Source organism: Vulpes vulpes, chromosome X (assembly GCF_048418805.1).
Source record: "Vulpes vulpes isolate BD-2025 chromosome X, VulVul3, whole genome shotgun sequence".
Lineage (NCBI taxonomy): Eukaryota > Metazoa > Chordata > Mammalia > Carnivora > Canidae > Vulpes > Vulpes vulpes.
This window is the reverse complement of record NC_132796.1, coordinates 120,771,809-120,791,905: the sequence shown is the minus strand read 5'-3', so window position 1 is coordinate 120,791,905 and position 20,097 is coordinate 120,771,809. Positions and strand designations below refer to the sequence as shown.

The 20,097-nt window shown below is 47.4% G+C and overlaps 1 protein-coding gene across 1 annotated transcript; it reads left to right on the top strand.

Annotated features, from left to right (window-relative positions):
• The first annotated feature begins 6,719 nt into the window (after window positions 1–6,719).
• Window positions 6,720–19,884, top strand: TEX28 (testis expressed 28). The gene is made up of 4 exons (XM_025988097.2): window positions 6,720–6,731; window positions 11,251–11,981; window positions 18,759–18,894; window positions 19,511–19,884. Exons 1-4 carry the CDS (start codon window positions 6,720–6,722, stop codon window positions 19,865–19,867), a joined length of 1,236 nt encoding a protein of 411 aa, XP_025843882.1. The 3' UTR covers window positions 19,868–19,884.
• The last annotated feature ends 213 nt before the right edge of the window (window positions 19,885–20,097 follow it).

The window sequence follows — 20,097 nt, the reverse complement described above, 5'->3', positions numbered from 1 at the left end:
CTGATTTGTCTATTACTGTCCTTTACTGGTTTGGTGCTGGGTTGTTGGAGCTTTTCCAGTTTGTAGTTTTCCGCATCGATGAGCCTGTTCTCCATCAGACCTATTGCAAATCTTGTTGGCACGACCTGTTGCTTTTGGGTTTTCATTGATTTTTGATTTTTTAGAAAAGGTTTTATTTCACGGCTTCTCGGCTTTTTGGCTAAGATCAAGTGAGGAAAGATTTTATTCATTTGAGAGGAGGGACGGAGCGGCACGGCGGGGGAGGGGCACACGGGCTGGAGAGGGAGAAGCAAACCCGCTGCGGATCGGGGAGCCCCACGCAGGGCTGAGCCAGGACCCCAAGATCATGAACCTACCAAAGCAGATGCTTAGTGGGCTGAACCACACCGACTTCCCTCAGCCTGTTGCTTTTTTAAAAATGTTAAGACATATTTTAGTTTTAAGAAGTGTTTGAACTGAAACCTAAATGGTGCTTTCGATTTTTATGCTTTTTTTTTTATCCCATGGGGAGGTTTGAAAAACATATTTTTAAAGATTATTTATTTATATGTTCACGAGAGAGGCAGAGACCCAGGCAGAGGGAGAAGCAGGCTCCACACAGGGAGCCCGACCTGGGACTCGATCCCGGGACTCCAGGATCACGCCCTGGGCCGAAGGCAGGCGCTTAACCATTGAGCGACCCAGGCGGCCCTGAAAAAAATTTTTTAAAATAATAGGCTCGGGGCACCTGGATGGCTGTTGGTTAAGCAGCTACCTTTGGCTCACGTCGTGATCCCAGAGTCCCCTGCTCCGTGGGGAGCCTGCTTCTCCCTGCCTCTGCCTCCTTCTCTGCCTCTCATGGATAAATAAATAAAATCTTAAAAAAAAATAAGGTCCACGCCCAACATGCATCCCAATGCTGAGCTCAAACTCACAATCCTTAGATCAAGACCTCAACTGAGATCAAGACTTGATGTTTGACTGAGCCACCCAGGCACCCCTGAAAACTTTTATGTAGTAAAATATGTAAATCTTTTTGTTTATGAAATTTTAGATTCAGTCTTGTTCAGGAAGCTCTTCTTCACACAAGGATTGTAAAAACACTATTATGTCCTTCTAATGCTTTTATTGTTAGATTCTTATGTTTAGTTCTTTATTTCCTCTCCTATTGTATATGATGTAAGGTAGCACTGTAATTTAATTTTTTTCAAATAGCCAGTTGTCCCAAGCGAATATTTATTATTTGCTTTCAAAAATTCTTTTGCTATTCATTTGCATTTTCTCTTCCAAATTAATTTAGGAAGCAATTAATTTAAGAGGCATAAGACATTACCACTGGGTTTTTAATTGGGATTTCATTGGATTTATAGGTTGTTCAGAGGGCTGACATATTTATGGTATTATTCTCTTCAAGGTCATAACATAAAGTCATTGATTATTACACCTTATTGTCATCCTATTTTATTTTATTTCATTTATTTTTTAGAAAGATTTTATTTACTTATTCATGAGAGACACACACAGAGAGAGGCAGAGACACAGGCAGAAGGAGGAGCAGGCTCCATGCCAGGAGCCCGACGCGGGACTCGACCCCGGGACTCCAGGATCATGCGCTGGGCCAAAGGCAGATGCTCAGCTGCTGAGCCACCCACGCGTCCCTGGCATCCTATTTTATATTTTCTGTTTACCCTAATTTCTTTCTTTCTGTGCCTCCTTTCCTTCCATTTTTTTGGATTAATAGAATTCCACTGTTTTTCTCCCCTTGGTTATTTGGATGTTATGTACCTGGCTTTTCTTTGTGCTGGTGGTTATCTTTAATTTTTCCACCAACATATTCTCTCAATTTTGAGGGCTTTTTAAAAAGATTTTATTTATTTATTCATGACAGACACACAGAGAGAGGCACAGACACAGGCAGAGGGAGAAGCAGGCTCCCTGTGAGAAACCCGAAGTGGGACTTGATCCCAGGACCCCAGGATCATGACCTGAGCGAAAAGCAGACGCTCAGTCACTGAGCCACCCAGGTGCCCCAACAACTTTGAGTTTTTAATGATATCTATATTTATATCTAAATTCCGCAATAGAGGGGATCCCTGGGTGGCGCAGCGGTTTAGCCTTTGGACCAGGGCGTGATCCTGGAGACCCGGGATCGAGTCCCGCGTCGGGCTCCGGGTGCACGGAGCCTGCTTCTCCCTCTGCCTGTGTCTCTGCCTCTCTCTCTCTGTGTGTGACTATCATAAATAAAATAAATAAAAATAAATAAATAAATTCCACAATAGAACCAATCATTAATAACTTTTAATTTTCTCTATTTATTACTTCCATTTTATTTTCTTTTAAGGATTTTACTTTTAGGGGCAGCCCGGGTGGCTCAGTGTTTTAGCACCGCCTTTGGCCCAGGGCCTGATCCCAGAGACCCAGGATCGAGTCCCACGTCGGGCTCCCTGCTTGGAGCCTGCTTCTCCCTCTGCCTGTGTCTCCGCCTCTCTCTCTCTTTCTCTTTGCATGTGTCTCTCATAAATAAATAAACAAAATCTTAAAAAAAAAGATTTTATTTTTCAGCAACCTCTACACCCACTGTGGGGATCAAACTTACAACCCTAGGTCAAGAGTTGCATGCTTGATGGACTGGGCTAGCCAGGCGTTCCCTACTTCCCTCATTTTTTTTAAAAAGAAATATTTTATTTATTTATTCATGATAGAGACACAGAGAGAGGGGCAGAGACACAGGCAGAGGGAGAAGCCGACTCCATGTGGGGCCTGCTTGAATATGAATATCCTATTTCATATTTTCTATTTACCCTAATATCTTGTTTCTTTCTGTGCCTCCTTTCCTTCCTTTTTTTGGATTAATAGAATTCCATTGTTTTTCTACCCTTGGTTATTTGGAGGTTATGTATCTGGCTTTTTTTTCTAGTGGTTATCTTTGATTTTTCCACCAACATATTCTCTCAATTTTGAGGTTTTTAAAAAGATTTTATTTATTTATTCATGAGAGACATAGAGAGAGGCAGAGACACAGACAGAGGGAGAAGCCGGCTCCGTGTGGGGAGCCTGATGTGGAACTCGATCTCGGGACCCCGGGGTCACAACCTGAGTCAAAGGCAGACTCTCTACCGCTGAGCCACCCAGGCGTCCCTCCCTACTTCCTTTTTAAATAGACAATTATTTCATTATTTTATTTACCAGTGGTTTATATGAACATCGTTCAAATCAGGGGTTAGCAAACTTTTCCTGTGAGGGGTCAGATAGTAAGTGTTTGAGCCCATGTGGGCTCTGTTGCAGCTATTCAACTAGGCTGGTTTTTGGTTTTGTTTCTGTTTTATAAATTTATTTTTTATTGGTGTTCAATTTGCCAACATATAGCATAACACCCAGTGCTCATCCCATCAGGTGCCCCCCTCAGTGCCTGTCACCCAGTCACCCCCCGCAGGCTGGTTTTTGTGGCACAAAACAGCCATAGACGACACATCAATGAACAAGTGTGCTTTGTGCTGATCACCCTTTGTTTATGGCCATTGAAATTTCAATCTTGTACAATTTTCATGTGTCACAGAATACTCTTTTGATTTTTTTTAACCATTAAAAAATGTAAATCCTTGGGGATCCCTGGGTGGCTCGGCGGTTTAGCACCTGCCTTCGGCCCAAGGTGTGATCCTGGAGACCTGTGATCAAGTCCTGCATTGGGCTCCTTGCGTGGGGCCTGCTTCTCCTTCTGCCTGTGTCTCTGCCTCTCTCGCTCTGTGTCTCTCATGAATAAGTAAATAAAAATATTTTTGAAAAAAGTAAAACCTGGGGTGCCTGGGTGACTGAGTTGAGTATCCGAGTCTTGATTTCAGGTTGGGTCATGATCTCAAGGTGGTGAGATTGCCTGAGTAGGGCATGGAGCTTGGTGGGGAGTCTGCTTGAGATTCTCTCTCTCCCTCTTCTTCTGCCCCTCCTCACCTGCATGCTTGCTTGTGCAGGCACATTCTCTCTCAAAATAAATAAATTAGTCTTTAAAAAAACTTTATAAAAAATAAAAATGTAAAAACTATTCTTAGCTCACACAAGTACAAAACCAAGCCGTGCTTGGCTAATCCCTGGTTCAAAGAGTTAAATGGTTCTATGATTTATTGCAGGGGATCCCCCGGGTGGCTCAGGGGTTTGGCGCCTGTCTTCGGCCCAGGGCGTGATTCTGGAGTCCCGGGATCCAGTCCCACACCGGGCTCCCTACATGGAGCCTGCTTCTCCCTCTCCCTGTGTCCCTGCCTCTGTGTGTGTGTGTGTGTCTCATGAATAAATGAATAAAATCTTTTTTAAAAAAGATTTATTGCAAAACATGTCAATCCCTGGTTTCCTCCCACTTAATTGTCCACTCCCTAGAATCAACCACTTTCAATCCTTACAGCTGCTTCTTTTGGTATTTACCCCTAATTCTCTAAATTGTTTTTTGTTTTGTTTTTAAGGATTTTATTTCTTTATTCATGATAGAGACACAGAGAGAAGCAGAGACACAGGTAGAGGGAGAAGCGGGCTCCATGCAGGGAGCCCAATGCGGGACTCGATCCCGGGACTCCAGGATCATGTGCTGGGCCATGCTCAGCCGCTGAGCCGCCCAGGCTTCCCTGGCATCCTATTTTATATTTTCTATTTACCCTAATATCTTCTTTCTGTGCCTCCTTTCCTTCCATTTTTTGGATTAATAGAATTCCACTGTTTTTCTCCCCTTGGTTATTTGGATGTTATGTACCTGGCTTTTCTTTGTGCTGGTGGTTATCTTTAATTTTTCCACCAACATATTCTCTCAATTTTGAGAGTTTTTAAAAAAGATGTTATTTATTTATTCATGACAGACACACACAGAGAGGCCGAGACACAGGCAGAGGGAGAAACAGGCCCCCTGTGAGGAGCCCGATGTGGCATTTGATCCCGGGACCCCGGGGTCACGACCTGAGCCAAAGGCAGACGCTCAGTCACTGAGCCACCCAGGTGCCCCATCAACTTTGAGTTTTTTTTAACTTTGAGTTTTTAATGATGTCTATATTTATATCTAAATTCTGCAATAGAACCAATCATTAACAACTTTTAATTTTCTCTATTTCTTACTACCATTTTATTTTCTTTTAAGGATTTTATTTTTAGGGGCAGCCCGGGTGGCTCAGCGTTTTAGCGCCGCCTTCGGCCCAGCACGTGATCCCAGGGTCCCGAGATCCAGTCCGACGTCGGGCTCCCTGCAGGGAGCCTGCTTCTCCCTCTCCCTGTGTCCCTGCCTCTGTGTGTGTGTGTGTGTGTGTGTGTGTGTGTGTGTGTGTGTGTGTGATGAGTAAAATATTTTTTAAAAAAGATTTATTGCAAAACATGTCAATCCCTGGTTTCCTCCCACTTAATTGTCCACTCCCTAGAATCAACCACTTTCAATCCTTACAGCGGCTTCTTTTGGTATTTACCCCCAATTCTCTAAATTGTTTTTGGTTTTGTTTTTAAGGATTTTATTTATTTGAGAGAGAGGAGAGAGTGCATGAGTCGGGGAGAGGCGCAGAGGGAGAGGGAGAAAGACAAGCAGACTCCCCGCTGAGTGAGGAGCCCCGACATGGGGCCCGATCCCAGGACCCCGAGATCCCAACCCAAGCTGAAAGCAGATGCCTGAGACACCCATGTGCCCCTAAAGAAATAATTTATAGTGCTATTTTTTATTTTCATGTTTTAGGAATTATTGATCAGGTTTTTTTCACTATGAAGATGATAATGTAGCTCTTCCCCCCCCCCCAATCCTTCCCATACAGTATGCAGTGATCTGGGTTAGATCATTGGTGTTCACATTATCAAGTCCATGGAAACCCTGGTTATGACTGAGCCATCACTCTGATGACTTTTCTTTTCTTTCTCAATGTTTCATTTACCTTAGACTTAGCACTTGTCTCCCCCCACTCCCACGTTGCTTATTCTCAACTGTTTATCATCGGCCAGCACTTCCCCCAGCTGTCTACTATCTCCTCTCCAGCTGGCCAAAGATGCCCAGCATTCCATGTGCTTCTTTCCCTTGGAGTGCTCTCTCCTGGAACCCCCCCCCCCTTTTTTTTAAAGATTTTATTTATTTATGAGAGAGAGAGTGTGTGTGTACGAGCAGGGGGAGGAGCAAAGGGAAGGAGGGGCACAAGCAGATTCTGTGCTGAACCTGAACACAAAGCCCAACACAAGGCTTGATCCCAGGACCTTGAGATCATGACCTGAGCGAAAACCAAGAGTGGGACACTTAACCGACTGAGCCACCCAGGCGCCCCTCTTCTGGAGCCTTTTGACTTGCCCTCCAGCTGGCAACCTGGGCACCCGTTCCATCATCCAGGAGATTCCATTTGCTTCCTTTTGACCTGTTTTATAGATCTCCTCCCTATCTCTTTCTTAGGTTCCTCTCTGGTTTCAGTGGTTCTCCTCCTCTAGTAGCTTCCAGAGAAAGAATGCAGGCGAGGTAAACGATTTCAGCTCTTTCATGTCTTTAGTCTCACAACAGGTAGTTTAGGTGTAGAATTCTAGGTTGGAAAATCATTCCCCCCCCCCAAGTTTGGAGGCATGACTTCATTGTTTTCTTGTTCTCCAGTGCTTTGCTGAAAAGTCTGAGGACATTGACTTCCAATTATTTGAATGTGATCTATTTTTTTTTTCTCTCCAACAGCTTTTCTCTCAGCAATTTGAAGATATTACTCAAGTCTCTTCTGGATTTCATTGATACCATTAAGAAGTCAGTTTTTAGTCTGAAGGTCATGGTTTTAAAGGTAAATAGCTTTTTAAATCTGGCTGTTTTAGGGATCCCTGGGTGGCTCAGAGGTTTGGCACCTGCCTTCGGCCCAGGGCATGATCCTGGAGTCCTGGGATCGAGTCCCACATTGGGCTCCCTGCATGGAGCCTGCTTCTCCCTCTGCCTATGTCTCTGCCTCTTTCTCTCTCTGTCTCTTATGAATAAATAAATAAAATCTTAAAAAAATAAATCTGGCTGTTTTAAAATTTTGTGTACAGGTGTGAACCTAATACTGTTTTCCTGTTTGGCATTTATTGGGCTTCTTGACTTTCTGGACTTGTGCACTTCATCAGTCCTGGAAAATTCTTTTTTTTTAATTTTTATTTTTTTAATTTATGATAGTCACACACACAGAGAGAGAGAGAGAGACAGAGAGAGAGACAGGCCGAGGGAGAAGCAGGCTCCATGCACCGGGAGCCCAACGTGGGACTCGATCCCGGGTCTCCAGGATCGCGCCCTGGGCCAAAGGGAGGCGCTAAACCGCTGCGCCACCCAGGGATCCCAGTCCTGGAAAATTCTTTGGGACAATCTCTTAAAATCTTAACATCCCTTCATTTTGTTAGACTTTCTCGTTTCATCTTCCACGTCTTCTGATTTTCAGTGTTTTTATTTTCCAAATTTTGTGTTTCTTTGTGCCTCTGTGTTACGGACACTTTTTAAGATTTTATGTATGTATGTATGTATGTGTTTATTTATTTATTTTATTTATTTGAGAGAGTGAGCAGGGGAGGGACGGAGGGAGAGGCAGAGAGAGAATTTCAAGCAGATTCCCTGCTGAGCACAGAGCCTGACACGAGGCTTAATCTCACAACCCTGATATCATGATCTGAGCCAAAAATCAAGAGTTGGACGCTGAACTGAACCCCCTGAGCCCCCCAGGTGCCCCTGAATGCTTTCTTTAGCTCTGTTTTACAATTTACTAATTCTCTCTACAGCTATTTCTAGTGTGCTATTAAATCCATCTATTGACCACTTAAAAACTTTTAAAACCATGAAATTTGGCAGATGTATATAAAGGAGCAGGAAACATCAACATGCATTTTTAGGAAATAATGATAAGATGAACTCGCTTGTACTACTACTACTCAGGTCAAGCACCTTGGCCCCACATGTCTCTCCCAATCACACTCCCCTCCTCCCACTTCAGTGGGAGCCACTGTCCTGATGTTTATGCTACCAGTGCCCACACTTTTCTTTATATCTTTATAGTCTATTGCCCCTAAACAACATCGCTTTGTTTTGCCTACTTTTGAACTTTATATGAACCAAACCATACAGAGTATGGATTTCTTTGTGTTTAGCTTCTTTTATTCAACATCAGGCTTGTTCATTCATGTTTTCAAGGCTGTAGTTCATTCTCATGGCTGTATAAAAGTATATTGCTGAATATTTTACAGTTCACTTGCATCTTTTACTACTGATGGGCAGACGGGTTGTGTCTAGTAGTTGGTTATTGGGAACATTAGTGGGCCTGTTTCCCAAGGCTATTCCTGTTAATACAATTGCTGGGCCATTTGGTATGCAGGTCTTCGACTTTACAATTTACCAGTGCTTTTTCCAAAGTGCTTGTACCAATTACTCTCCCACCTGGAGTGATTAGGAGTTCTTATTGCTCCATATCCTCGCCACAATTTATTGTTATTAGTTAGTCTAAGTTTTGCCAATCTGCTAGGTGCGTGGTGGTATCCCATTTTCTGAATTGAGGTATCATTTGCATACAATGAAATACAAGCCATGTATTATAATATAATCACTCCTGATTTACACTAGGAAATCACTTGCAGATTGAAAATTGTTGTGAAGGCTCTGACAGTTAAAAAGTAGAAATAGAAAAAGAAAAGTAGAAATAGAAAGAGGCTCCACCTGTTCTTTCTTTAAAAAAAAAAAGATTTTAGGGATCCCTGGGTGGCGCAGCGGTTTAGCACCTGCCTTTGGCCCAGGGCGCGATCCTGGAGACCCGAGATCGAGTCCCACGTCGGGCTCCCTGTGCATGGAGCCTGCTTCTCCCTCTGCCTGTGTCTCTGCCTCTCTCTCTCTCTCTCTCTGTGTGACTATCATAAATAAATAAAAAAATTTAAAAAAAGATTTTATTTTTAAGTAATCTCTACCTATATCTATTTGAGCATGGGGCTCAAATTTGCACCCTCGAGGTCAAGAGTCACCCACTCCACCGACTGAGCCAGCCAGGCGCCCCTCCACCTGTTTTGACCTTACCTACCTCTCCTAGCTCATCACCGTCCATTCTGCTCTGGCCCACTGGGCTCCAGCTCTGCTGCTATAGGCATCTTTATTTTAAAGATGAGAAAACTGGCCCTCAGAGTGGTTTATTAATTTGCCCATGCGAGGGACACATTCATTTGCATGACAATAGAGATTTTCACCCTCGACCATCAGCTCTAGATGAGCAAGAAATGTGTCTGGCTTCTGTGCCACGGGTAGGCGCTCAGGAAATGTGTGTTGAATGAATGACTCAATGAATCTATCAGGATGCAAGCCTCCTTTCCTACTTCTTCTATCTTTTTTTCTTTTTTAAATTTTCTTTATTTATTTTTTATATAAATTTATTTTTTATTGGTGTTCAATTTGCCAACATATAGCATAACACCCAGTGCTCATCCCATCAAGTGCCCGCTTCAGTGCCCGTCACCCAGTTACCCCATGCCCCCGCCCACTTCCCCTTCAACCCCCCCCTAGTTCGTTTCCCAGAGTTACGAGTCTATCTGCCTGGCAGTAGTAAGATAAGAAACCATATGGGTTGATGGAAACAAACTTATTCCATACTTTTACAAGAGTAGTTCTTTTTTGTTGTATATTTTTTTATTGGTGTTCAATTTGCCAACCTATAGCATAACACCCAGTGCTCATCCCGTCAAGTGCCCCCCTCAGTGCCCATCACCCAGTCACCCCCACCCCCTGCCCACCTCCCCTTCCACTACCCCTTGATCATTTCCCAGAGTTAGGAGTCTCTCATGTTCTGTCTCCCTCTCTGATATTTCCCACTCATTTTTTCTCCTTTCCCCTTTATTCCCTTTCACTATTTTTTATATTCCCCAAATGAATGAGACCATACAATGTTTGTCCTTCTCCAACTGACTTACTTCACTCAGCATAATACGCTCCAGTTCCATCCACGTCGAAGCAAATGGTGGGTATTTGTTGTTTCTAATGGCTGAGGAATATTCCATTGTGTACACAGACCACAGCTTCTTGATCCCTTCATCTGTCCATGGACACTGAGGCTCCTTCCACAGTTTGGCTATTGTGGACATTGCTGCTAGAAACATCGGGGTGCAGGTGTCCCGGCGTTTCACTGCATCTGAATCTTTGGGGTAAATCCCCAGCAGTGCAATTGCTGGGTCGTAGGGCAGGTCTATTTTTAACTCTTTGAGGAACCTCCACACAGTTTTCCAGAGTGGCTGCACCAGGTCACATTCCCACCAACAGTGCAGGAGGGTTCCCTTTTCTCCGCATCCTCTCCAACATTTGTGGTTTTCTGTCTTGTTAATGTTCCCCATTCTCACTGGGGTGAGGTGGGATCTCATTGTGGTTTTGATTTGTATTTCCCTGATGGCAAGTGATGCGGAGCATTTTCTCATGTGCATGTTGGCCATGTCTGTGTCTTCCTCTGTGAGATTTCTCTTCATGTCTCTTGCCCATTTCATGATTGGATTGTTTGTTTCTTTGCTGTTTAATAAGTTCTTTAAGTTTAATAAGTTCTTTATAGGTCTTGGAAACTAGCCCTTTACTGATACGTCATTTGCAAATATCTCCTCCCTGTAGGTTGTCTTGTAGTTTTGTTGCCTGTATCCTTTGCTGTGCAGAAGCTTTTTATCTTGATGAAGTCCCAATAGTTCATTTTTGCTTTTGTTTCTCTTGCCTTCATGGATGTGTCTTGCAAGAAGTTGCTGTGGCCGAGTTCAAAAGGGGTGTTGCCTGTGTTCTGCTCTCGGATTTTGATGGACTCTTGTCTCTCATTTAGATCTTTCATCCATTTTGGGTTTATCTTTGTGTCTGGTGCAAGAGAGTGGTCCAGTTTCATTCTTTATGAAATGAGATCTATACCAGTACAGTTGGTATTCCTTGGAAGAGAGAAGTCCAAGAACAGACAGGACAGCTGTGGAGGGAGGGTTCTAGCCATCTGGGGGTTCTAGTGAAGTATAGTCATAGAGTGAAAAGTCGAGTGCTGGGGACACCTGGCTGGCTTAGTCGGGGGAACATGCGACTCTTGATCTCAGGGTTGTAACATCTATAGGTTGTGAGATCACTAAAAAAAACAAAAACAAAACCAGGTGCTGAAAGGAAGGGGGGAGGGGCGTGGAAGTTGAACTGGACCTCCCCAGTCTGTGTTGGGCCCGTGTTGAATGCACACATCTTGCATACATAAGTACCTGCGCTTACGCCTAAGTGTGTTTACAGAGTGAGGCAATGCCATGTCCAGTTCTACTACCTGCAGCTCCCAGAAGCACCTGTTAATGATTTCTTGTCTCCCCACGCAGGCAGAACACGCCAAGGATCCAAGTGCAGCCGGTGCCTCCAGCGTTCCCTCACGCAGGTCCCCGTCGTCTGCTGAGGATGGCCCCAGTGGCCATTCCAACGTCTCAGACAGGGAGATGGCCGGGAACGTACAGGACACCATCAAGCACCGCATCCTCTACCTCTTAGAGCAGCTGAGAGTGGAGAAGGCCAGTCGGGACAAGAACACCGTGGGCTACCTCAAGCTGGTGTCCAAAGCCGACCGGCACCAGGCCCCCCACATCCGGCAGGCCTTCGAGAAAGTGAACCAGCGCGCCTCCGCCACCATTGCCCGGATCGAGCGAAGACTCCGCCACTGTCACCAGCAGCTGCGGGAGCTGGAGGAGGACCACAGGCCCAGGGGCTTGGTGCTCAAGGCAGAGAGCAGCCTGGCAGGCTGCAAGCAGCCTGGCGACAAGGCCCCGTTTTTAGAACCCCCCAAGCCGGGTGGGGAAGACTGCCTGTCCACCGACCTCTCTGACATTGTCAGACACTCGCCCCTGGAGAGTCACCTCCCGGCCTTGCAGCGAGGGAAGTCCCCAGGGGCAAAGCGTGTGGCCCCACAGCGAAACCTGCTGTTGCAGAAAATGAAGGAAGACCTGAAAGAAGTCAGGGATGTGCACCTCAACCTCCAGGTGTCCTATCAGAGCCTAAAGGACAGGCATCTGATGGACCTGCAGGTGTCACTAGAGGCCCTTCAGGAAGAGAAATGCAGGTAAGGTGCAGCCCTTTCATCTGCCTTGGCTCTGGGGACAGCAGCTCCCAGGACTGTCTGCTGGACTGTTGGACTGTCGGCCGGAGAGTGAAGGGGATCAAGGACGCGGACTTGGAGGGTCGAGGGGGAGGAGCTAGTCAGTGTTTCTTTGGGCAACTGAGCCCCGCAGCGGAGGGGGCTCATGCCTACTTGCTGCCACTCCTGCCTGGATCCTCTGCTGGCGAATGAGGCTCCGGCTCAAGGTCTGGCCCGGTGGTCCCAGAAGCCGTGGGCTCTGACCCGGGTGGTGAGAGACAGTTGTGGTGGTGGTGAGGCCAGCAGGTGGCCATCACTGGTCGGGGGCGGGGGTCCTGCATCTGCTGGGATAGAATGGTGTGGGAAGCAGGGTACCTCACCAGCCGTGGTCCTTTCACCTGTGCTCATCGCTGAGTCGGGGCAAAAGGTCCTGGGTGGGATATTTATTCTGAAAATGATTGGTCTTCTGGGGGTGCTTTCTCCCCCTGTGTGGTGGGTCAATTTTATTTTCATCTAAGATGACTAAGGCCCACAAATGAGGGGGCAAACTCAGTCCCTCAAAGGACCCATGCCATTCCCATTTGGGCCTTTCGTCGGGTCCTGCCGACCTTCAGCGGTGCCGCAGTCTTCCCCCCGATGCCCCCAGCCTGTTGCATCAGGGACTTGCATTGGCTCTAACCCTTCCAACAGTCTGGCCAGGGCGGGAGGGATTCACTTCGAGGAATCAAGATTCTCAGTAAAGTAAGATCTCTGCACTCCCTTTGTACCTCTGTGTATGCGGGGAAGAGGCACTTGGGAATCAGTCTTCTGTTTTCACAGGGAAATGGTACCTGCGTTTACACTGCTTGACAAATCTGTAAAGGATAATTAGAAAATATTGGAGGGGCACCTGGGTGGCACCATCGGTTAAGCATCTGACTCTTGGTTTTGGTTCAGGTCATGAGCTCAGGGGCATGGGATCGAGCCCCACATCAGCTCGTGCTCTGTTCGGAGCCTGCTTGAGAGTCTTCCTCCTCTCCCTGTGCCTCCCACTCATGCTGTTTCTGTCTCTCTCACTCTTTCTCTCTTAAATAATAAATCTTTATTTTTTTAAAAAATATTTTATTTATTTATGAGAGACACACAGAGAGAAGCAGAGACATAGAGGGAGAAGCAGGCTCCAGGCAGGAAGCCTGATGCGAGACTCGATCCCGGGACTCCGGGATCACAGCCTGAGTCAAAGGCAGATGCTCAACCGCTGAGCCACCCAGGCGTTCGTAAATAAATTTTTAAAACATATTGTCAATTCAGATAACCAGTTGTCAAATAAGAAAATTGTCAAATAAGATAATCAATCAGAATTATAGGATTCTTTTGGATGTGATTTTTGTAGGACGTGACAACCAAATCTAAAACGTGGGGACTCTTACTGCCCTTTGGTCAAAATACCATTTATTTCCAAGGTTGGATTTTTTAAAAAGATTTTATTTATTCATGAGAGACAGAGAGAGAGAGAGAGAGAGAGAGAGAGAGGCAGAGACACAGGCAGAGGGAGAAGCAGGCTCCATGCAGGGAGCTCAACGTGGGACTGGATCCTGGGACCCCAGGACCATGTCCTGGGCCGAAGGCAGGTACTTAACCGCTGAGCCACCCAGGAATCCCCTCCCAGGTTGGATTTTTTAAAAAGATTTTATTTGTTTATTTATGAGAGATACAAAGAGAGAGAGAGAGAGAGGCAGAGAAACAGGCAGAGGGGGAAGCAGGCTCCACGCAAGGAGCCCGATGTGGGACTCGATCCCGGGTCCCCAGGATCACGCCCTGGGCTGAAGGCGGCGCTGAACCGCTGAGCCACCCAGGAATCCCCTCCCAGCTTGGATTTATATAAAGCAAGACTAGAGCTCAGTGGCAGGTACACATGTCCCCATAAGTTTCCATACTCGTCTGCCAACAGGCCTGTTCTGTTCTTGTAAGCTCTTAACCCCTTAGCAAATCAGGATCTGCCAGCAGTTCGGGGGAGCAGGATGGCCTCCCTCCCTCAGATTCCCTGTGAATCCTACAAGCTTGCACTTCTGAAAAAGCTGCCCCTACTGCCATTGGACCGTGACAGGAGTGTGAAGTAAACTATAATCGTGTTCAGCCACTGAGATTTATTTGTTGGCTACAGCGATCAGCTTACCTTAATTAATATACATTAGAAGCAACAAAGCAGGTCTGTATGACTCAGATTTACCAGGCGACGTGGAGAATGGGCAGGAGAAGACTTTATATAACAACAGTGACAGCAGGGAACAAGTAGCACTGTCACCTGTACTGTTCAGTCGCCCACTTTACAGATGGGGAAATGGAGTCTCACGGAGGCACAAGCGTGTCCGGCCCTGTGGCTTCCTAATCTACGTGAAGGCCACACAGGAATTCGTTGCATTTTTAAAAACATACGTCTCCTTCAGATCTTTTTAAAAACCTTTATGTGTGCTAGAGGCAGACATGACATATGTGTTGACGTCAGTGAAGTGTCACCTGGTGTCCATACTTGTGTGGTCACGGCCCAGGCCCCTGTGATTGTCACAGTTCTTCTGGTGTGTCACAAACTGAGATTCCAAACTGAAAAGTCCTGTAACACTTCTCACAGGTAAATGTGTTTGCTTTCAAGAGGGCTTTCTTTTATTTTTGAATTGAGATGAAATTCACAAAACAAAATTATGCATCTTGAAGGGTACAGTTCAGTGGCATTAAGTACATTTTCAGGGATCCCTGGGTGGCGCAGCGGTTTGGCGCCTGCCTTTGGCCCAGGGTGCGATCCTGGAGACCGGGGATGGAGTCCCATGTCGGGCTCCCGGTGCATGGGGCCTGCTTCTCCCTCTGCCTATGTCTCTGCCTCTCTCTCTCACTCTGTGACTATCATAAATAAATAAATTTAAAAAAAAATTTTAAAAAAAAGTACATTTTCAGTGTTGTGCAACCACCACCTCTGTTTGGTTCCAGACATTTTCATCGCTCCAGATGGAGACCTGATTGCTCCCAATTCACCTTGCCCCAACCCCTGGGAGCCACCAGTGTGCTTTCTGACTCTCTGCATTTGGCTTTTGTGGGTATTCATGTGAATGGAATCATACAGTGTAGACCCCTTTGTGCCCGTCTTCCTTCACCCAGTGTAATGGTTTTGAGACTCATCCACGTCGTGCATAGGAGTAGGTTCACTCTTTCTTGCTCAGCGGAATGTACAGAGGCACCACAGTTGGCCCATTCACCGGCTGCTGCTAGGAGCTGTTATGGATAAAGCTGCTAGGGGCCCCTGGGTGGCTCAGTGGTGGAGCATCTGCCTTCGGCTCGGGCTGTGATCCCGGGGTCCTGGGATCGAGTCCCGCATTGGGCTTCCTGGGGGGGGGACCTGCTTCTCCTTCTGCCTGTGTCTCTGCCTCTCTCTGTGTGTTTCTCATGAATAAATAAATTTTTAAAAATGTGAATGAAGCTGCTATGAACCTTCTTGCACGCCAGCTTCTAGTGGCTGCCAGGCTCAGCTTATGGCCACATCACCCCAGTCTTCAAGGGCAGTATCTTCACATCTCTGTCTTCACATGGGCCTCTCCTCTGTGTGTAAAAGCTCCCTCTGCTTCCCTCCTGTAAGGTGCGTGTGGCTGCACGTTTGCTCAGGAGGACCGACTCCGTCCCTGCCGCATTACCCGACTCTACCTGTAGGGCTTGATCCCTCCTACAGCTCTTCCTCTCTCTCAGACTTCTTCAGGTTGGAAGCCACCAGCTTCTAGCTCAGTTTGCTAAAAAACAGTCCTCAGGTATGATCAAGAATATATTCTTTTTCAACAACAGTAAGGTTGAGGGCATTTTGTATTAGCAAGGGCAGCCTTCACAGCTTTGGAAGATTTGGGGGGGGGGTGCATTTTGGTTGGCTGGTGGTCAGTCTGTCTTTATAAGAGTGTTTTCTTTTTTTAAGATTTATTTATTTATTGTAGACAGGCAGAGAGACAGACAAGTGTGTGAGCATGTGGAGGGGAAAGACAGAGGGAGGAAAGACAGAGGGAGAGGGAGAGAGAAACTTTAGCAGACTCTGTGCTGAGGGCAGAGCCCAATGCATGGCTTTGTGGGGCTTGATCTCACAACCCTGAGATCAGGGCCTGAGCTGAAACCAAGAGTCGGACGCTTAACCGACTGTGCCCCCCGGGCGCCCCTGTAAGGGCATTTTCTGGAGTGGTCTATTCGCCTCTGCAGCTGTAGGAGTGGGACGGAGGGGGGGTCTGTGACTAAGGGAGGGGCAGAGAAGAGAAGCAGCTGTGCTGCAGACAGGACGCTGCTGCCCGAGGGCAAAGAGGCTGGGGGCCAGAGACGAGGGGAGGCTAAGAGAATATCCTTCTGACTTGACATTTTCCCATTCAATCATATATTCAAGAATGCATTTAAGGATATATTTGTAAATTCTTATAAAAATAGTAATGAAGGATCTGTTTATTGACTTCCTGTGGGTGAAAAGTATATTCATGAACATATGCTTGAGCATAGCCAGTAGTTTGAACGTTCTCGTGTCTGAATCCTTTGTGTAGATGGAAGGACAGGCATGGGGGATGTCCTTTCAAGTGGACACCATACTGCCGCCTCCTCTCTTCGGGCATTGTCAGTCCGCTCTTCTCAACGAGGAGTAGGCCAGAGACTAATGGAATATTTCTTGAAATACTGTCATCAACCAGCTCTTGACAAATTGGCTTTCAGCAAATGATTGTTCAGCTCATTAGCTGCCTGGGGCACATCTCCACGTGAGTGTCAGTCAAGTCCTTGAAGCAGGACCAAACTGACCTCCTTGCCTCACGTTCCCTGTCTGTGCGACAACACTGTTGCTTATGCTCTGTGTGCCAGAGCCCCGTGAGCTGATCAGCCACATCCTCTATTGCTCTGTTTTCCAAAGGGCACCAGGCCCTAGCCATTCGGTGCGTCCGGGTACCTCTCCACCGCGGCAGCGTCCCCGCCCACTCTGTACCCATGGGACAAGCCTTTCTTGGCTCTTCCCTAAATGACAATGCTAAAAGCCACGTGGCCTCTGGCCCATCCTTCCTGATGCCCAAATGAAGAACCTCAAAGTTTTCTTTAATTATGAAATATTCCGGGATCCCTGGGTGGCGCAGCAGTTTAGCGCCTGCCTTTGGCCCAGGGCGCGATCCTGGAGACCCGGGATCGAATCCCATGTCGGGCTCCCGCTGCATGGAGCCTGCTTCTCCCTCTGCCTGTGTCTCTGCCTCTCTCTCTCTCTGTGATGACTCTCTGTGATGACTATCATAAATAAATAAAAAAAATTAATAAAAAAAATTATGAAATATTCCAAATTCAGGGAAAGTGTAGAGGATAACGTGGTCAAGATCGTGTATCCACCCGCAGCCTTCTCAAATCTTTACATTTACCGTATTTACTTCACATATTATCTTATTAAGACATAAAACTTCCTTTTAATTTATTTTTTGAAAGGTATTATTTATTTGTTCATGAGAGACAGAGAGGCAGAGACACAGGCAGAGGCAGAAGCAGGCTCCCTGAGGGGAGCTCGACGAGGGACTCGATCCCAGGACCCGGGGATTACGCCCTGGGCAAAAGGCAGATGCTCAACCACTGAGCCACCCAAGCGTCCCTAAGACATAAAACTTTAGAAGGTTCATTGAAGCTCTCACATCATCTCTTCCCAACCCCGCCCCCCCTTCCACCCACCTCACTATCCTCATTGGGCCCTTAGCTTTTCCGTGCGTGTTTTTTTTGCTTTACAACTTATATATATGGCTGGTTATATACATACTGAGTTGTGATGGGTTTTTTTTTAAGATTTTATTTATTTATTCATGAGAGACACAGAGAGAGAGAGAGAGAGAGAGAGAGAGAGGCAGGGACTCAGGCAGGAGAAGCAGGCGGCCTGCAGGGGGCCCGATGTGGGACTCAGTCCTGGATCCCGGGATCACACCCTGAGCCAAAGGCAGACACCCAACCACTGAGCCACCCAGGTGTCCCTTGTTTGTGGTTTTTAAGAGATCTACTGAGATATAAATTACACGCCATAAAATGTGCCATTTTAGCTACACGTTTCAATGATCATTAGTAAATTTACTAAGTTGTACAGCCGTTACCACAATTCATTTTTTGGTTTTTGTTTCAATAACAGGTTTATTGAGATATAATTCCCACCTCGTAAAATTCACCCGTTTACAATCAGTGGTTTTTAGTACATTCACAGAGTTGTGCAACCATCACCACTGTCATTCCAGAACATTCTCACCACTCCAAAAAGAAACCCTGCCCCGTGAGCAGTCACTCCCCACAGTCTCCGCACCCCCCAGCCACCAGGAACCACTCATCTGTTTCTGTCTCTATGGATTTGCCTCCGCCGGACAGTTCATCTAAATGGAATCATACAATATGTGGTCTTCGGTGACTGCTTCATCCCCATAATCGGTAGACTTGTATGGAATAACTACCCCTTGCCAAACACGGCCGCTGGGAATTTCTATGGAATTTAGTAGCAGGCACGGACGACTCAGAGTTTTATTTCTACAACTTCTAGTCTATGGCTGGTCTTGTAAAGCTGTTACGAAAGAGTACGTGTCTACGAAGATACCGGAATGTCAGTGTGTGCGTGGCTGGTGTGCATCTGTGGTGTTCTGAGGCAGACCCGGAGGAGGAGGGGGGAGGAAGGAGCAATCTGAACCCAAGTGTAGTCTCCACAGAGGCCTGCTCACCGCCAGCACGGCCTCTAGGCAGGGGACTTAGGGGAGAACGACTTTCTGTTTTGCTCCCAAGGCAAGCGCTGATGGAAGAACAGGTGAACGAGCACCTGCAGGGGCACCTGGATGAGATCTACTGCCTCAAACAGACTCTGGCGTGCATGGAGGAGAAAATGGCCTTTCTGTCCTATGAGAGAGCCAAGGAGATATGGGTGAGAGCCTCACAGTTGGCGGGGGGGACGGGCAGCGGCCTGTAAAGAAATGGCCAGTGAGGAGGGCACAGGGATGAGAGAAGCCCAGGGCGAGCATTCTGACATCCCGCAAACTAAGGAGACGGACGGGTCTTTGGCGGCCCCTGCAGAGGTTCACTCCCAACCCACATACTTGCTTTAGCGCCGGCGGCGTCTGTGCTCCTGCGGCCCCCCCGGCCCCCACCCTGCCCGCATCCCGCTGGGCTGCCCGGGAGCTGGGGCTCTGCAGTTCTCATACTCGGGGGTGCCTCGGCGCCGTCTGAGGGCTGCCCTCGCCTGTGAGCGTTAGGCTCATTCGCTTCCACACCCCGAGACCCTACTCTTGTCCTCGGGCAGCTCTCGCCCGGCCAGGCCCTCAGTCTGAGGCCACACTGCATGAGGGGGTGCAGCCAAGACAGATGAGACCTCGCTGTTCCTGGGACGGGACAGGGCACTTAGCACGGACGAGCTCCAGGTTGTTGACTCCCCTCCTAAATCCCCAGCTCACCGACATTTGCTGCGCACCACCGAGGAACGCAGGCAAGTGACTGCACTTCCCGTGACCTCTCATGAGGGTGTGTGTTCTTGTCACCTGCAGGAGGTCATGGAGACTTTCAAGAACCGTATAGCTAAGCTTGAAACTCTGCAACAAGTGACACAACTGGAGGTGACGCACAGGTTCCGGATCCGTCCCCAGGAGTTTATGTTCCGGCTCGTGAGCCTGCTCCTCACACTGGCTACCATCCTCCTCGTCTTCATCTCCACTGTGTGCTCCTGCCCCTTGCCACTGCTCAATTCCCGCCTGCGCACGTGCACCACACTCCTGCTGATCGGCCTCGCGGCCCTGGCCTGGCAGAAACGGCATGCCTTCCCTACCACCGACTGGCAGGCCTGGGTCCCCTCCAGATGGAGACTGTACCCCAAGGATTCCAAGCCTCTATCAGATGGGACTTAGAGGGCCTGGGCTTGCTAGCTCACGCTGCCCCCTGTGTGTTGGGGCGTCCAGCCAGCCCCACCTGGATAGCCGCTGCTCAGCTCTCCCTTCCCGATTCCATCACTACCAGCCCGCCTCGCACTTCCCCTCCTCAGGGTCCTTCTGTACCATCTGTGGACACAAGGCTTGGAAAAAATATTAAACTGTCTGAAGCTGATCTGGAAAGTTTGGCTTTGCAGTTCTAGTCCCTC

Coding starts and splice junctions, on each gene's coding strand:
- TEX28 (XM_025988097.2), top strand. Junction 11,982..18,758: donor CTTCAGGAAGAGAAATGCAG/GTAAGGTGCAGC, acceptor TTTGCTCCCAAG/GCAAGCGCTGATGGAAGAAC. Junction 18,895..19,510: donor AGAGAGCCAAGGAGATATGG/GTGAGAGCCTCA, acceptor TGTCACCTGCAG/GAGGTCATGGAGACTTTCAA.